Source organism: Phalacrocorax aristotelis, chromosome 7 (assembly GCF_949628215.1).
Source record: "Phalacrocorax aristotelis chromosome 7, bGulAri2.1, whole genome shotgun sequence".
NCBI classification, from domain to species: Eukaryota; Metazoa; Chordata; class Aves; order Suliformes; family Phalacrocoracidae; genus Phalacrocorax; species Phalacrocorax aristotelis.
In genome coordinates this window covers 9319175-9336485 of record NC_134282.1, presented here as the reverse complement: position 1 = coordinate 9336485, position 17311 = coordinate 9319175, and the positions used below count along the sequence as shown (strand labels likewise).

At 41.6% G+C, this 17311-nt stretch overlaps 1 protein-coding gene across 3 annotated transcripts in view; it reads left to right on the top strand.

The window, feature by feature from the left end:
- Positions 1-13726, top strand: part of MME (membrane metalloendopeptidase) — a 49467-nt gene extending 35741 nt beyond the window's left edge. For all 3 annotated transcript variants that reach the window (XM_075098640.1, XM_075098639.1, XM_075098638.1), the window contains exons 18-23: positions 1813-1932; positions 2626-2759; positions 5006-5071; positions 8506-8601; positions 9005-9081; positions 12316-13726. In XM_075098640.1, coding sequence (XP_074954741.1) covers positions 1813-1932; positions 2626-2759; positions 5006-5071; positions 8506-8601; positions 9005-9081; positions 12316-12415 — 593 coding nt within the window. In that variant the 3' untranslated portion in view covers positions 12416-13726. The remainder of the gene's footprint in view (positions 1-1812; positions 1933-2625; positions 2760-5005; positions 5072-8505; positions 8602-9004; positions 9082-12315) is intronic.
- The last annotated feature ends 3585 nt before the right edge of the window (positions 13727-17311 follow it).

Genomic DNA, 17311 nt, shown 5'->3' with positions numbered 1-17311 from the left:
TTTCAGCTGAGCTGCTGCTGGTAAGGTAGCCCACCGTATGTTCCTTTAGGTACCAGCTACCTCTGAGCCACAGGCAGATACACAAAATGGAACCGACCCATGCTTCTGGCTGTTGGGGCGATACTGTGCAGCAGCCAGTCCCGGTAAAGGCATTGCTGTTCTCAAACATGTTCAGGAAGAAAAGCAGCGTGTTCTCTTGTTTGTCCAGGGCTGCAAAGATTCTGAGGGAAATACTTTATGCCTTTTCCTGCCTTGGATGTTCACAAAGCTGAGAAGTACAATCTGCCCTTTAGATCCCAAAGGAGTTGTACTTCTCGCTTCTTTAAACATCCACTGGAAATGTATCCCACCGTGGGAGGAATGCCTGTCCACTTCAGACCTGTATTATGTAACAGAAGTCATGGAATGAGTTGTTTTCAGAAGGGTAGAGTTAAAAAGAAATAAAAATCTACAAATTCTGACATTTTACTCTAAAAATGGATGAGGTGACAGGGTGTTATTTAAACTGAACTGGAAGTCCTGAGTAACTGTCTTGCCTCCAGGGAGGGAAGACGGTCCTATGGTTTCAAGCAAAAGACAGGCTGAGTTCCAACCAAGTGACACTTGTAATGTTCCAAGCTACCAGGACTGATGTGTATCATTCTGAGTAAACATCTTGCTGGCACTATTCTCAAAAAATAATAGTGTTCTGATGCCCAACGCTCCAGATATCGCTGCTTTGCCAACCATCTAATAGCCCATCATAGAGTATGGCTTTTACACTCTTGTCTTTACTATCAATACTTTTGGATAACAACATCAAAACATTTGGATATTTAATTCCATGTCAAACTAATAACGTAATAGAATTACTATGATAGTAGGCAGCAGTTTGCACAGCACAGCAGAAATAGTTTATTTTCTAACCTGTTTATTATTATTCGTTTTTCCCATGTCTCTTTCTCATCTTGAAAGCAACTGCTAGAGCTGTACTGGAATGAAGCTGAAATGCAAGAAGCATCTGATTTATTTCCTTTGTCATGTGAAAACTGCCATCTAATTCCTCTTTTTTGTTCAGGTTTTGTAGTTACATACATCACATTCACAGTGAGAATTAATACTTTATATTGCTCCAGCAGGCTGAGGTATAGGGAAAAGGGCTGCATGAGATACAAAGTATACTGAATATTTTATAGAATTTATTCAATTCTTCATTTTTAAAAAGATCGCAATTGCAACATGGTTTCTTTTTTACTAATTTGTTTCTTAAACGCCTAGAAAATGAGCACAGAAATGGGTGAAAATAACTGCTTTTTTCCAGTCCTTGCATTGCCAGCTTGGCCTATTTTTATTGATTCTAGTGGGAATTACTGATGTTTTCAATGGAAGAATAAATTCCTCTCTCTCAGATTTATTTGTGGTGGGGGCAACAATCAAATAATTTATTCTTCTAGCTAGGGGAACACCCTCCCACTTCTCATGATGTTGTAAGGTTTATTTAATAATAATGCAGGAGTCCCAGAATGCTAAGCGCTGTAAATTGGAAAAGTAAACTGCTTTTTTCCAAAGTAACAAAGTAAAAGCTGATCATGATTTTGCAAGTGTCAGAAGAGCTATTTTGCTTTATGCTAGGCTTGAGAGGGTAGGGGAGTGGTCCTGCTGATCAGTTCCTACTGTCCTACAGCCATTACCACGTGTCAATTCACTTATTGTTGCTGGTAAATCTGAGGGAACAGCATGACTTTGGTTGAAGCCCATAAAAATGGTCTGTTCATACTGTGCGCACAGGATAATGAGGCAGTGCCTTAATTGTGTTGTGGGTTTTTTTTGCAGTCTTCCCTGCTGGCATTTTGCAGCCCCCTTTCTTCAGTGCATCCCAGCCCAAATCTCTGAATTATGGTGGCATAGGCATGGTCATCGGTCACGAAATCACACACGGTTTTGATGACAATGGTAAGGCACTGAGTTTCTAGTTACAAAACTTACAATGCACAGTGTTTTACATGCTTTAGTGCTTAATCATTCCAGGGGGCTGATAAAATGAAGTTTCCATACATAAGACCAAATCTGAGGCTTTACAGTATTGTTCTATGTGATGATTCCCAAAAGCGCTATCCAAAGAATCCCACAGACACTCCTGCAGCTGCTAGGCTGCAGCAACAGCCCAGGATGTGGGCCTGCAGCACACAAGGGATTTTAATATGGTTGCTGGTCACTTGCTTTTCCCAAAGGCGACATCAAAAACCATCATAAATGACACATAATTGTGAACAGGGTGTGTCACTAGGCTGGCACAGGTGTGAGCCCAAGGGTCTCGCTATCAGACCTGTTGCTCAGCCACATCATTCATTCCTAGACCACACTATGATCAATTTAGCATTGAGTCACAGGTCAGAACCATACCAGGCTTCCTAAGAGAGCCTTAATCCCTTCTTCTGATTCAGTCTGAATTAGTTTTCCTCCTCTGCTGAAATATAGCCCTCTTAGCAAACAAAAACAAAAACAAAAAATCCACACACATCATCTGTATGATGGCCTCATTACAGCAATTTTTTTGCATGATCGATTACGCTTACTTGCTACCCCTCTTACTGCATCAGAAACCTCTTTTCCTGCATACATAATTCTGTTAACATCTTATTACAGGCAGAAATTTTAATGAGAATGGAGACCTTGTGGACTGGTGGACTGAAGAATCAGCACGCAATTTTAAGGAGCTATCCCAGTGTATGGTGTACCAGTATGGAAACTTTTCATGGGACCTAGCAGGTGGACAGCATGTATGTCGTATTTGTAACTACCAATGTTATTTTTGATGAGGAAGCACAAAATCTTATGTCCTTTTTATGTCCTAAACATGCAAACCCTTAATCACATGAATGCTCTCTTGGCTTATGGCCAATGCTGCCGCCCCTACACCAAAAAAGAGGAAAAAAAAAGCAAGAGAGATTCTTAAAATTAAAGATAGTAGTAAAAACTCCACACATACACTGAATGTTCTGAAAGAGGCAGAATTTATGTTCTGAGTGCGTGGCAGTCCTAGAAGCCTTTTGGGCCCTCAGAGGTTCTTTTTTAATTCCACAAAGCAACAGAATAAAGAATTTGGAAGTTTGAACCTCATTTTCCCAAATCTTGATGCACAAATAATATTATTCCCATCAAAACAAGTGCTACCTGCTGCTTTCCTTCACTCAGAAGTTTCTTGCTCTTTTCCCAGGACAAACATCTGGACTACAGAGCAAGAAGGTCTGAGAAGAATCAGGGTACAGTGGGAGAGTAAAAGATGACATGCAGATTCAGGGGAGGCAGGCAATCTAAATGTGACTGCATTTATAGCAGTCTGCAGTTAGAATTATTAGGCATTCAGTGTAGTCTCTGTGTCTGGAAGCCCTAATTTCACGAGAACAGTTAGCAGGATCAGGTCTGTTCTGTGTCCCCCACATGATCAATATTCCATTAACTCACAGAAACAGGTGACAGTTATATTATAATTACTCACACTGAACAGGAGACCAGTCCTGTTTCTATTAAATGCAAGCTGCAAAACTGCCACTGGAAGGAGACAGCCCTGTGTATGTAACACAGCACTTCAAAGCATGTCACTTTGGGGGTGAGCAAATGCTCTGCTAATGCACCTACATTGCCTCTAGTACACAACCCAGCTTTAATAATCTAGAGACACTTTAACCATCATCACGCTGCTCCCACCCTGCTGCCGTAGGGATTTTACTGTCCCAGGCTGGCAGTGCACATATTTCAAAGCTACAGAGAGCAAATTTCAACCACAGTTACTAGCAGAGCAGCCATCATTCTGTCAGCCAAGGTACATATTGCACCAGTGCAGGTTTTAGTTAACACTCCTGCATCTTCCACGTGGCAAGTGACATGGCAAGTGAGTGTCAGCCCCTGGACCATTGCTGCCCATTAAAAAAGCAAAGCAGTTTACTACAGGAGCATTCAGTTGCATTGCCCTGTGGAAGTCCGCTTGCTTTTAACATCCACCTTGTTTATTTTGGACTCCACTGGATAACCACATGCGGCATTGAACTGTGCCGCCACCTGCTTTTCTGAAAGGAACAAAATTTCTCTTGGATGGGACCTCCTAGAGTTAAGTGGGAATGAGAAGGCACTTACAAGAGGCTATTTCTCTGACTACTGCTGTCTGGTTCTTTTAGAAGCTGACAGTATGTTCTGTCATACAGAATAGAGAAAAGATAAAACTTCCAGCCCTGAGGTTTTCCTAATCTGTGTGTTAAACTGTTGGGACTCACAGAGAGACCATTAAAAATAGAGAATAATATTTCAACATATTTTTCTGCTATTTTTTTCACACATTAAATTCAATCTAATGATGGTTCTAAGTTTTGCAGCTTTGAATATCATAGCCCAATATCTTGGGTTAAAGGTTAAAAATATAATGTTTTAAAAATAAAATTACAGATTCTTCATTACCAAAGCTTCATCATTCTTAGTGATACTTCACTGACTTACAAATACTATACCAGCTGGATATCTTCTGTGTATCTCACTACCGAAGAGCTACCTAACTTGCCTAATATACAGGAAAACTCTGACTTTCCAGCAGATTTGCTGATGTGTGTTAACGGATAATTTCAACTATTTGGAGTTTGGGTTCTTACTTGTTTCGTAGGCTGCACAGACAGATTCTGCCTGCTTCCTCTAATTGGGACTGCAGTAAGAAGCTGAGGGTTAAGGACATGGCGAAAATGGGAAGAATGAATGAAAAATGACTCAGCATCAGAAAATCTGCTTAAAAGAGATACAAGAGCCTAGAAAGCTGCCTGTAGGGGAAGGAAGAGGACTGGGGAAAATGATAGTATCTGCATGATTTTGAGGCAGGGGAGGCAAAGACTTTTTAGAGATGTTAACATAATCTTCTGCTAAAACATCAGATTTTAAGGGAATTTTTGCCTTTAAAAAGTGAAAAATGCACAAAGGTTGGCATTACAGGTCCTGGGTAAGCTCTTCTTTTCAGAAAACTGTACTTTTCCTTTCTATTTTGCAGCTGAGTGGAATCAACACACTAGGAGAAAACATTGCTGATAATGGGGGTATTAGACAAGCATATAAGGTAAGCAGCATCCATTTTTCTATTTTAGCTGAAACCATCATAGGTTAAGAGAATTAATGTCAGAGCCTTTGAAGAAGAAACATTTTTTTTTCTGTTACGGACAGGACCATACTGACTGCGTCATCAAAGCATGGTTTAAAACTATTGACCAGCTGTTGCATTTCTTTCATCCTGTTAATTATTTCAGGGTACATACTATCTGTTCCTAGTGCACTTTTTCAGCTGACTTCTTTCTCTATTTTTTTTTTTTTTTCTTTTGTGAATAGGGAATTTACACAATGAAAACATATAATGAATCACTCTTGGACCATCACCTAACTAAACTGGTGATACCGAGCAGCTGTCTGCCTCTGGCTGTCTTCACCAGCTTTTTTTATGCCAGGAAGGAGGGACAGAATGGCTTTCTTCTGTCCCATAAACAGTCTCTGCCTACATAAAAGGCTATTCACTGATCAAAAAACTGTTCAAAATATAATCTTTGCTCAAGTGACTTAGGTCACCTGGACAGGTAACCAAAGATGTCAGTGACATTTGGACTCCTTGCGCTCAACCTGGCATGGGAGCTGGTGTGTTTTTTGGCTTTGCTTCCATTCTCTTCCTGAAATAGATACTTAACTCCTCAGATCGGCCAACGTGAAGGCTGAAAGTAAAAGAAGCAGAGGTGAGGTCTTTGTGAATGCAGGTTGGGAGGTGAGAAGCAAGCCGGCTTCTCTATGAACTTTTCTTGTTACTTGCAAATCTGATGGTTGCAGGCCTTAATAACATGATCCTCCCTCTCCTTCCCTGAACACCTCATTCTATGGCAAAACATTCAACACATGACAACTGGCGTGCTGCCATTCCTCCACAAAGTGCCTGCTGGCATGTGTGGCCCAACTCACACTTCTCAAAGCTGTTACCACAGCTTCTGCAAAGCAAGCCATCAGCAACACTTACTTCACTAGGAATATTAATGTTTGAGGACAAATACAATTATTAATGTGAATTTAAAGAATTATCTGGAAGCCTAAAAGAGGCGTCAGTACGGCATATTAGATTAGCCTGATCTTCAGTTACTGGAACATTTGTGCATTTAAAAAAACAACTACGAACCCATGAAAGGGGTTACTCTTTCTGAAATGAATGGGAGTAGCCAGAGAAAAAGTAGAAGGTCAGAAGTATTACCCCAAAAAAAAGAATTAAATATTCATAAATATTAAGATATCATGTAAATAGTAAAAAGAGGTCCAAAAGGAATATTGAAAGGTCATCTAGACCACGCCCCTCCCCCACCCCCTCGCGGGTAGAATCAACTACTTCTGTATGATTCAAACATACTGTAATAGAAGTTCTGCTACGTCCTTGCTGCAGTTTGAGTGCCATCCTGTCTTTGCTTTCAAGAAAGCAATCTGTTCTGTTTCTGCGATCTTTTATGTATTTGAAGGCTTGAAGGCTGTCACATACTTGAAGGCCCAGACTTCTTTTCTTTAGACTAAACAAACCCAATTCTTTCAATCTTTCCTCATAGGTCATGTTTGCTAGACCTCTGCTCATTCTTGCTGCTTTCTTCTGGGCTCTCTCCAGTTGGTCCACATCTTTCCTGAAGTGCAGTGCCCAAAACTGGACAGAGTGCTCCAGCTGAGACCTGGCCACTGCCAAGTAGAGTAGAAGGATTACTTCATGTATCTTACATAAGCCACTCCTGTTTATACATCCCAGTATGGCACTTGCCTTTTTGCAGTACCATGGCACTGCTGGCTCTTGTTCAGCTTGTTATCCACTAAAACTCCCGGAGCCTTTTCCGTAGATGGGTTAACCGCTCATTCCTCAGCTTGCACTTGTGCAGCTGATTGGCTTTACTCGTGCAGTAGCTTGGCACTGACTTTAGTCAGAACATTTCTCCAATTTGCCACCATCTTTCTATCAGTAATGATATACTAACAACACATTGTGTGACACATGGTCATCATAAGAAACATGAAGGCTGTTCTTACCATGGGAAGGTTTTAAAGTCTTCTGCAATGTTTGAAAAGAAAAAAATAATCAACAAAATCACAATGAAAAAAATCTACTTTTCATAATGCAACATTAGAAAATTGATAAAGTGATTTCTTCTCCCTGCAGAATCAGTTTTGTGGTAGTAAAATTGGATCCTGGAACTCTGCATCGTATAAAGGGAAAGCATATCTTACCATAAGTGTGTTATTTTAGACTCTAACCCAGTAGTTGGCAAAAAAATATGAAATACATTTATGTGATAAACATTTGAGAGGAAGAAAAATCCTGTAAACAGGATAGCAAATACACATGTTCTGTAGAACCAGAGAGAAGAATGATTTTTTTCCACAGCTGAAGCTTTTCACCCCACATCTCTCAAGTCTAACAGAAAGAAGAAGAGGGAAAGGTGAACAAATGGGGGAGGAATGAATCCTCTGATCACATCTTGATTGTCTTGGAGATGACTTGTGCCTCTCTGAGCAGAGGCAGGCTGGTTTGCCCAGCACAGTTACTTAGCCAGGGATCCACACACAGGGAATCCCCAAATCATGTGAGACACCTCAGGTATGCTCATTTTGAGACTGTGCCTTAGAAAGCAGCACAGCCGCATGCTTGCCCGTATGGATCTTTACCACGCAAAGTACATATTGAGGGTAACTGGCAGTAATGCCTGACCTACAGAACCTGCAGGAGACAGAGCTGCTGCGACTGAACCTTTATACAGACAGCTCTGAACCGCGATGATTTGGAGGCTGGTTTAGCACAGAGCTTGCTGATGCCCGACTACACCTTCCCCTCAGCTGATGTCAGAGAATTTCAGAGTCATTTCCGTTACAGAACATACTCTACTTTTTTAACACACAACCGCCTTGCTTTATGCAGTCCTTAATTAATCCTGTGAAAGGATTTGTTAGGTAAATATGTAACAGTCCAATGGAATTTAATACATTAATTATTATAAAGCTTGCTGAAAAATAGTACTAACTCTCTGTAGCTACTGCATTTCAGAACACAACTGTCCTACTTTGCGTTCTTATTTTCTTCCCATGTAAAAAGGTGCATAGTTATGCAAAGATCTTTTTGTCTGGGTGTACCCCCATCTTACTGAAATTATTCCATTAGCCTTGGCTTTTTTTTGCTACAATAAATTGCCTCCTTTAAGCCTCTTTCTCCTACCATTTATTCCAATATAAGTTGGGCAGCTTCACTAAATCTGGTGAAAATACAACTGTAAAGCCCATTCACTGAGTAAAGTGTCTTGATTCAGTCAGGCCACTGGTATTAGAATGCTAAGAAACAGCCCTGTCTTTTTTTGCTTAAAGGTTGCATGTGGTAAGATGGATGGCCAAGGTAGTCCAAGATTAGTTATGTCAAAGAACCCGTGTTTCTCCTTTCATCATTTCATTTTGACTGTCTGGGCTGGAAGTTTTAACATTTCTATTCAATTCATTCTACAGGCCTATCAAAACTTTGTGAAAAAGCATGGAAAAGAAAAACTTCTTCCTGGTCTCAAAATGAGCCATAAGCAGCTGTTTTTTCTGAACTTCGCACAGGTATTCTATACTTCTTGACTGAAGGCTTTGAAAACCACTTTGAGTTACAGTTTAACAGTAAGCCAGAAACAATAGGCTGACTTTCACAGTTTTTCTAAGAGCTGGCAAAGTGGCTAAACTGAGCAAACACTACACTACAAAGTAAGTAACTACAAAGTAGTGAAAATAAATCCTTGTTAGGTAATTTTTATCTTCTCTAAATAAACAAATTAATCCACAAGTAAGTCTGGTAGACAGTTTCTTGTACCCAAGTGCCTTTGGGGACAACAGTATTTTTTTTTTCCTCTATGTTCTAATGTGAAATTTATTCTCACAACATTAAATATTTCATAGTGTAATGACAGCAGGTCTCTTCCTGAACAACCTTATGGCTAACAAATGCTTTTCTTTGTTATGTGTGTAGGTATGGTGTGGAACATACAGACCAGAATATGCTGTGAACTCCATCAAAACTGATGTGCACAGCCCAGGCAAATTCAGGTCAGCGTTTATAATAATATTCAGTGCAATTCCTATGTGCAACACAGTTTTTAGCTATAGACTTTTAAAAACTATACAGAAGGCTAGGTTGCACTTACTAGGGTAGATTTAGGTATGTACATCTCTATAGACATAGCATACTGGAGATGGTTAAAAGAGAGAAAGACAGACTGTCCCACTAGACCTCGCAGCCCTAGCATAGCTCTGTGCTGACAGAAACCAGTCCTTCCCAGGAAGCTCCACAGGCAGAATAAGGCTGTGGGGAAGTTGTCCTCACCCTTGAGACAATACAGCTTAATTCTCTCCGCCCTATTGAGAAGCTTTGAACAGTTGTCATCACAGGACACAAACCATCACCTGGCTGTTACCAGATGTGCATGATTGCTACAGCAGAGTCCCAGTGGCTGTGTCTGGAATCCAGTGCTCTTCCGAAGTCCCCTGGCTCCCGCAATAGCTCCTGATAGGATTCTCGTAAAGACCAAAGGCTATGGCTGGACTTCTGTCCTCCACTAAAGTCACAAGTAAAATCTCCAGTTAATCTATGGCGTGCAAGGATTTTAGTCTTCCGGGAATGAAGAAGAATTCACCTTCTCTGAACAGCAATACTGACATGAGAGAGAAGTGACCTTCTGTTGATAGTCTTTGCCATCTACAGCTAGAAAGACGTTCTTCTGTTCCAACAGAGTGGATTGGCCTGTCTTTGCTGTTACGTTAACAGCATTACTCATAACACCTGCAGCCCAGAACTGGGGCTCCACTGTGTCCCAGGTGTCACACAAGGTCACTATTTCTTCTCTCTTGCAAGAGTAACAGAACTGAGTTTTAGGGGGAAGATCACTGCCCCTCAGTCAGTAGCAAACCTGCATGCTGTGAGGCAATAAGCAAGTTTGTATTTTCTGCCTTCCCAGTCAGCCTTCCCAGGAATAGGAGGGTTTGAATTCAGCACAGTCAAGTGCAGGAAACTTGGCTGTACAGGGTGGAAGTCTTTGGGCTAGACTAGGGTCTTTTCTTTTAAGTCAGAGCAACCTATTCATCAGTAGTGTAACAATGCTTTTGCTCTAATAACTCTGGTCAAATGCTATGAGATCAAGTAGTAATGTCAGACATCATGACATCTCTGTTAGCTTTGAAAGGCTGCGTCACCTCCAGGATTCACGCACACAGTAGCTGATTTCTCTCCCAATACAATTCTGTACATTAATTCCAGTATCTCGCTTTCAGTGGCTTTTCACTGAAGAATTATTTTGTTTATCCCACATACCCAAACATTTCGTGAAAGCAGCGAGTGTTGCTTCAATTGGTACTTGACTGGCATTTCCCTGTGGGTGGTTTTTGTGCTATCCGCAGATCTCTCCCGGAGGCGGTTTATGCATCGGGTCCTACGACCAGCTGAATTTGGTTGCAATGCTAATGAGGCTCTGCAGCAGTTGTTCAGAACTGCACCTCCTCTTTGCATATATAATTTGTATGAGTCACGAGTCCTTTGAAGTTCACTAGTTCAGCATTTGTGTATATTTTGGGTATATTACATCATGTATTGTGCTGTTTTTACATCAGTATGAAAGGCTAGATAAATTTTATATGGAATTACACAAGTATTAATGAGAAATCATACTAACATTTTTAGACTGGGAAATGCCTTTCAGAATAAGGCCCTCCTAAGAGCTCTAAAATCAAAAGCATTTCAATAAACGAGACATACCCACAAAATTACTGCCTAATGACATAGTATTGAAATATCACGATGGCTCCCAAAGTGCCTTTTTTTTTTAATTTGGGAGGGGTGGGGGTTTTTGTGGTTTCTTTTAACACCTGCTACACTAACTGCAGGCTATTTCTCCTTGCAGGTAGGACAGGCACCTCTTCATAAAATTTGTTAATTGCATAGTACAATATTAGTCCATGGGCTAATAACTCTGAGTCCTGGGCAAACACTTCAGGACAGGTATCTTTAGTCCACTAGAAAAATAAGTTAACAGAAAGGTGCCTTAGACCAGGTAATTGTCAAAGGCAGGCAAAAGGGAATCCGTATCCAAGCATTAACATGCAAAATTAAAACATAGCAAGCACAATAACAGATACAGGTCAAGCCCTGCTTGTGTACCAAAGCCCTGTAGTTCTGGGGATATAAGTAAATGAAGCAGGATTGTTAGCCCACTGCTGTTTCAGCTGTTTGTTAATAACAAGTGTATTTAGAGTTTTGTTACACAAAAACATGTTGTGCTCTGTTTCTGGCAAAATCCTGTTTTAGCAGTTCTAGTCCTTAAGACCAATGAAGCGCTGCTAGATCACTTTTTTTTTGGTAATCATTTCTCTGTGCTGCTGCTGGCTCCTGAGACCAATTGGCAAATAGTCTTGCTTTTGGTCTTGTAGAGACAGTGAAATTGTTGCAGGTGTCAGCTGCTGAACTACACCTCGACTTCTGTGGACACCTCCTGGTCCTGTTGAATCTAATGATTAAGATTATTCACAGAATAATCATAAATTACTCAAAAAAACAGTTCTTCAGATAATTCCTGGTCCACGATCACTGTGCACCAGTATCTGTACTTGACATTTGAAGCTGACATTGTTTTCCTGCCTAGGTATGTGCATGCTGTATTTCCATTCCTGAAGGAATGAGCAACTCCTAGCAGATAGATTCACATATGTTCACAATTACACCTATCAGACCTGCTTTAGCTTGAATGTCCTCATATTCACTTCGAAGCTGTTCTTTGTATGAGACTTTTTTTCAGGAAACTCATTCACTAGAACATTTGTGGAGAATGCCCAGAGAAGCACTATGTTCTTAGTTAAAACTTGATTGGGGTAAAAATGTAAATGGACATTCATTGAGTTGAGAAGTTACACTGCAGTCCTCTACCTCAGGGTCTTGTTCTCCCTTTACCAAGAAACTTGTCAGCAAAACATAGCTGAAAAAAATCTCAGTGAAAACTAATGACAAGCAATAATCATGTTCCGAGTGAAATAAATGGAAGTTTTGTGAAAGCCAGTGATGAAGAAGGGACAGGTCGTATATTTTGGGAAGTTGCAGTAGGGACCATATGAACTGAAAAGAGAAAATACAGCCACTTGAGGTGAAAGGGAAGCAATAGTCAGAGTTCCAAAACACAGAGTTTCCCACAGTGTTTTGAGGTGTTGCAAAAAAAGAAGTTACAAAATGTCAGCCATCTGTTGGCTTTAAACAAAGGCAAGTAACAATGACAAGATGTTGTGTTTTTTGTTTTAAAGGGTCATAGGATCATTGCAAAACTCTCCGGAGTTTTCTGAAGCCTTTTCATGCACCAACACAAACTACATGGATCCTGCTGAAAAGTGCCGAGTTTGGTGATGGGACTGTAAACCTTGTGTCTTGAGAAGCTTTCCAGAAAAAAAGAAATTTTGAACTAATTTTGAGCAGGGGAAGAGGGAAAAAAACTGAGGGAAATGTGCTAGAGTGGTCACTGTAATTCTTAGTAAACAGGCAAAAATAAAAAAATCAAAACATCAAATGAAGGACAAATGACAATGCAGTAATTATCTGCTGTAGCTGATCGGCTGCTTTTCCTATCACTGAACCCTGTAGAATCTAAATCACTTGACAGTGTGCAGTAACATTTCACTTGTAGTTAATCCTGTTCCCCACTGGCCAGTGGCTTTTTGGATTTATTTTAAATTGTCAAAGTATAACACATTATCTCCCACTGGTCAGTGAAAACATATTTCTGCTCAAGCGGAGGAAGGAAATATTTAAGTAACACACAGTTTTAGACATCATAACATGATAATGAGACAATGGTTTATATCCTAAGTGTCAGACTTTGTACCCTCTGCTGTTATGATTAGTCTGTTCTACCAAATGTTTTCACTTTTACTTGAAACCATTTTATACAAGAGGAGTCCAAAGGCCTGCTGTAATTAAGTAACTTCTCACTAATTATTCCAGTGTGTATTATCTGAAGTCACTATTTACAGCAGTTTATTTACTCCTTTCCAGCCAAACTGAAATAGTAAGTAATTTATTAACTGTTGGACAAATAATCTGTAAGACTGTGATCAAAGACCCTTTCACAGTTTTCTAAGCTTTTTCTTGCTTTCTCTAAAGTTGGTCTTTTTAAAATTTTCTAGTAATGTATAAATCATAGGTTTTATATTTAAATCTGAGCTACACTTTTGACTTGAAGTATTGTAATATATTTTATCAGTGGCTGCATAGAACTGGGAATTCTGAGTAAAGCATGGCATTAGGCATTAAGACGAAGCCTACAAAACTGAGCTCTCCAATGGAGGATACCAATATTCGAGTCTTCAGGCTGACTTTCTCAGTGTTTAAAATCTGATCCTGCACATAATTTGTACATGTTCTGATCGATGTCAGTCCTCACATCAGTAAAGCTGCACAGCGGGTTGCAAGAATGGAGCTTTAAGAAGGTAAAAGGCTTTAAATCTGCAATGATATGTATTAAACATCCTCATGCAGATTGCAAAGGAACTTACTGCTTTGTATATCAAAGCAAACAGATTTCCAAAAAGAAGTACCAGATACCTCAGATGACTGCTACAACAAATAGGTATATTTAAAAACCTATGTTCCTTTTAGCTTTCTGAGTTTGTCATCTGATAAAAACATTTTGATAATAAATGGAAATTATGAGCCAAATGCAATGTGTGTTCTTTATATGAAATACAAAAGTACAAAAAAAAAATATTCTCTGCAAATAAATTTCTACACTCAGCCCGAGCACCACACTTCAACATCTATAACAACTGACAAAAGGAGAATTCAAATAATTTTGTTCTAGTTTAAAAGCAGATCTTAGAAGGTTATTTAGTATCCAAGGAAATCACACCAAAATTGCTTGCAGAAAACTTGCTCTCCCAAGGCTTTTTGCCAACAGTATGTTAAAGAGAGGAGAAAAAAAGTTCTTTTTCATTAATTCCCAGATGGAAGAGTCATGCTTAATGCAAGAGCAATAGCAAAGGCATCCAGTATCAGCCAGTACAGCTCCATTGCTGCTGGAGACATGCTAGCTGTACCTTCAGTTTCTAAGAAGCAATGGAAGGATCTTTGCTTATGGTTCACGTGAGATATGAAGTGGCCAAAGGCAGCCACAAAGCATATTTCTACAGACCTTTCTGAAGGCACATGATGTCCAGGGCACAGCTAGGACTCGACAGGGCCCTGCACCCACACCATTATTTGTCTAGTCACTACTGCCTCTAAGTCACTCCTGACCACAAAAGGGAAGCAAAGAGTGAAAACCAGTAGAAGTTAGAGAAAAGCAGTAGAAAAAACCCAAGAAGTTGTGTTAACAGGGTTCCTACCTCTCTGCTGGACCCCCTTCTTCACTCGTCTCCATGTGTTTGTCAGAAATTTCTATACCCTTCACCACTTCTTAAGGCAGGTAATAACCCAATGTTATTCATCTTCATAAGTGAGCTGGATAACGGCATCAAGTGTAGCCTGATGAAGTTTGCAGATGACACCAAATTGAGCGGGGAAGTAGACACTCCAGAAGGGAGAGCTGCTCTGCAGGAAGATCTGGATAGGCTGGAAGAGCGGGCCAAGAATAACCTTATGAAGTTCAACAAGGACAAGTGTAAGGTCATGCACCTGGGAAAACAATACGGGAGTGCAGCACAGACTGGGATCCACCTGGCTGGGGAGCAGCTCTGTGGAAAGGGACCTGGGGGTCCTGGGGGACAGGAAGCTCAACATGAGCAAACAGTGTGCTGCTGCGGCCAAGAAGGCCAACAGGGTGCTGGGTTGCATCAAAAAGGGCATCGCCAGCAGAGAGAAAGAAGTCATTATCCCACTCTACTCAGCGCTTGTCAGACCACCCCTGGAGTACTGTGTACAGTTCTGGTCCCTGCTATACAAAAAAGGATGTGGACAGGCTGGAAGGGGTGCAGAGAAGGGCCACCAAGATGATCAGAGGACTGGGAAGCTGCTATACGAGGGGATAGGCTGGGAGAACTGGGTTTGTTCAGCCTTGAGAAAAGAAGGCTCAAGAGGGGATCTCATCACCGTGTACCAATACTTAAGGGGTAGCTACAATATAGCAACCATAGTAGTGATGACATACAACATTATCTAGCAATTAACAGCATACCATTCGGTTCATTGGCTGTTTTCACCCAAAATCAAATCCCCTTGAGGCACACACCAGACTCCTCCATCCTCCTTCATCACCCACCAACTACACCCAGGTCCTTGAGCAAAAGCAATCCCACAAATGAGTTTGCCTTTGCCTGAGGCAGGAATAACCCAGACTGTGTTCCCCAGAATATTTTTTATGTGCACTATAGGGACTTTATGCCCTTCCACAGTACGTAAGGGTTCTGATGGGGCAGAGCCAGCTCGATTGGCAGATCCCCTAGTGTTGACTAACCATGTGGCTTTTGCTAAATGTGTATCCCAGTGTTTAAATGTTCTACCCCACCATTGCTCTCAGTGTAGTCTTTAATAGTCCACTGTATCTTTCGCTTTTCCCAGAGGCTGGTTCGTGATAGGGGATGTGATACACCCACTCAATGCCGTGCTCTTTGGCCCAGGTGTCTATGAGCTTGTTTTGGAAATGAGTCCTGTTGTCTGACTCAGTTCTCTCTGGGGTGCCATGTTGCCACAGACCTCGTTTTTCCAGGCCCAGGATAGTATTCCAGGTGGTGGCATGGGCATGGGATATGTTTCTAACCAGCCGGTGATTCCTTCTACCATTCCAAGCACATGGTGCTTGCCTTGACTGGTTTGTGGGAGTGTCATATAGTCAATCTGCCAAGCCTGCCCATATTTGTATTTCAGCCATCGCCCCCCCATACCACAGAGGCTTTACCTGCTTGGCTGGCTTGATTGCAGCACACGTTTCACATTCATCGATAACATGTGCAATAGCATCCTTGGTCAAATCCACCCTTCGATCACGAGACCATCTGTATGTTGCATCTCTTCCTTGATGGCCTGAGGTGTCATGGGTCCACCGAGCTAGAAACAATTCACCCTTATGTTGCCAGCCCAGATCCACCTCAGCCACTTCAGTCTTAGCAGCCTGATCCACCTGCTGGTTGTTTTGATGTTCTTCAGTGGCCCAACTCGGGCTGTGAGCATCCACATGATGTACTTTCACAACCAGGTTTTCTACCTGGGCAGCAATATCTTGCCACAATGTGGCAGCCCAGATGGGTTTGCCTCTGCGCTGCCAGTTGTTCTGCTTCCACTGCTGCAGCCAGTCCCACAAGGCATTTGCCACTATCCATGAGTCAGTACAGAGATAGAGCACTGGCCATTTTTCCCATTCAGCGATGTCTAAGGCCAGCTGGATGGCCTTTACCTCTGGAAACAGGCTCAAGTCACCTTCTCCTTCAGCAGTTTCTGCTACTTGTCGTATAGGACCCCATGCAGCAGCCTTCCATCTCCGATGCTTTCCTGCAACGCAACAGGACCCATCATTGAAAAGAAAAATTGCTTCTCATTTTCTGATAGTTTGTTATACAGTGGTGCTTCTTCAGCATGTGTCATCTCCTTCTCTGGTGATATGCCAAAATCTTTGCCTTCTGACCAGTCCACAATCACTTCCAAGATTCCTGGGCGACTGGGGTTTCCTACTCAAGCCCGCTGGGTATCAGTGCAACCCATTTACTCCACGTAGCATCAGCTGCATGATGTGTAGAGGTGACCCTCTGTTTGAACATCCAGCCCAGCAATGGCAGTCAGGGTGCCAGGAGGAGCTGTGCTTAGGTACCAACCACTTCCAAAGCAGCTCAAAACCCTTCCTATGCTGCCAATATCTCTTTTTCAGTTGGAGTATAGCAGGTCTCAGACCCTCTGTATCCCTGGCTCCAAAACCCCAGGGGTTGACCCCAGGTCTCCCCATGTGCTTTCTGCCAGAGGCTCCAGGTAGGGCCATTCTCCCCAGCCACAGTGTAGAGCACATTCTTTGCAGCTTGTCCTGCCCAGACTGACCCAAGAGCTACTGCATGAACTACCTTCTGTTTCACTTGTTCAATGGCTTGCCATTGCTCAGGGTCCCATTTGAAATCATTCTTCTTCCAGGTCACTTGATAGAGAGGGCTTACAATCAGACTATAATTTGGAATATGCACTCTCTAAAAACCCACGATGCCAAAAAAAGCTTGTGTTTCCTTATTGCTAGCTGGTGGAGACATGGCTGTTATTTTGTTGATCACATCCATTGGAATCTGACGGCACCCATCTTGCCATTTTATTCCTAAGAACTAGATCTCTTCCACA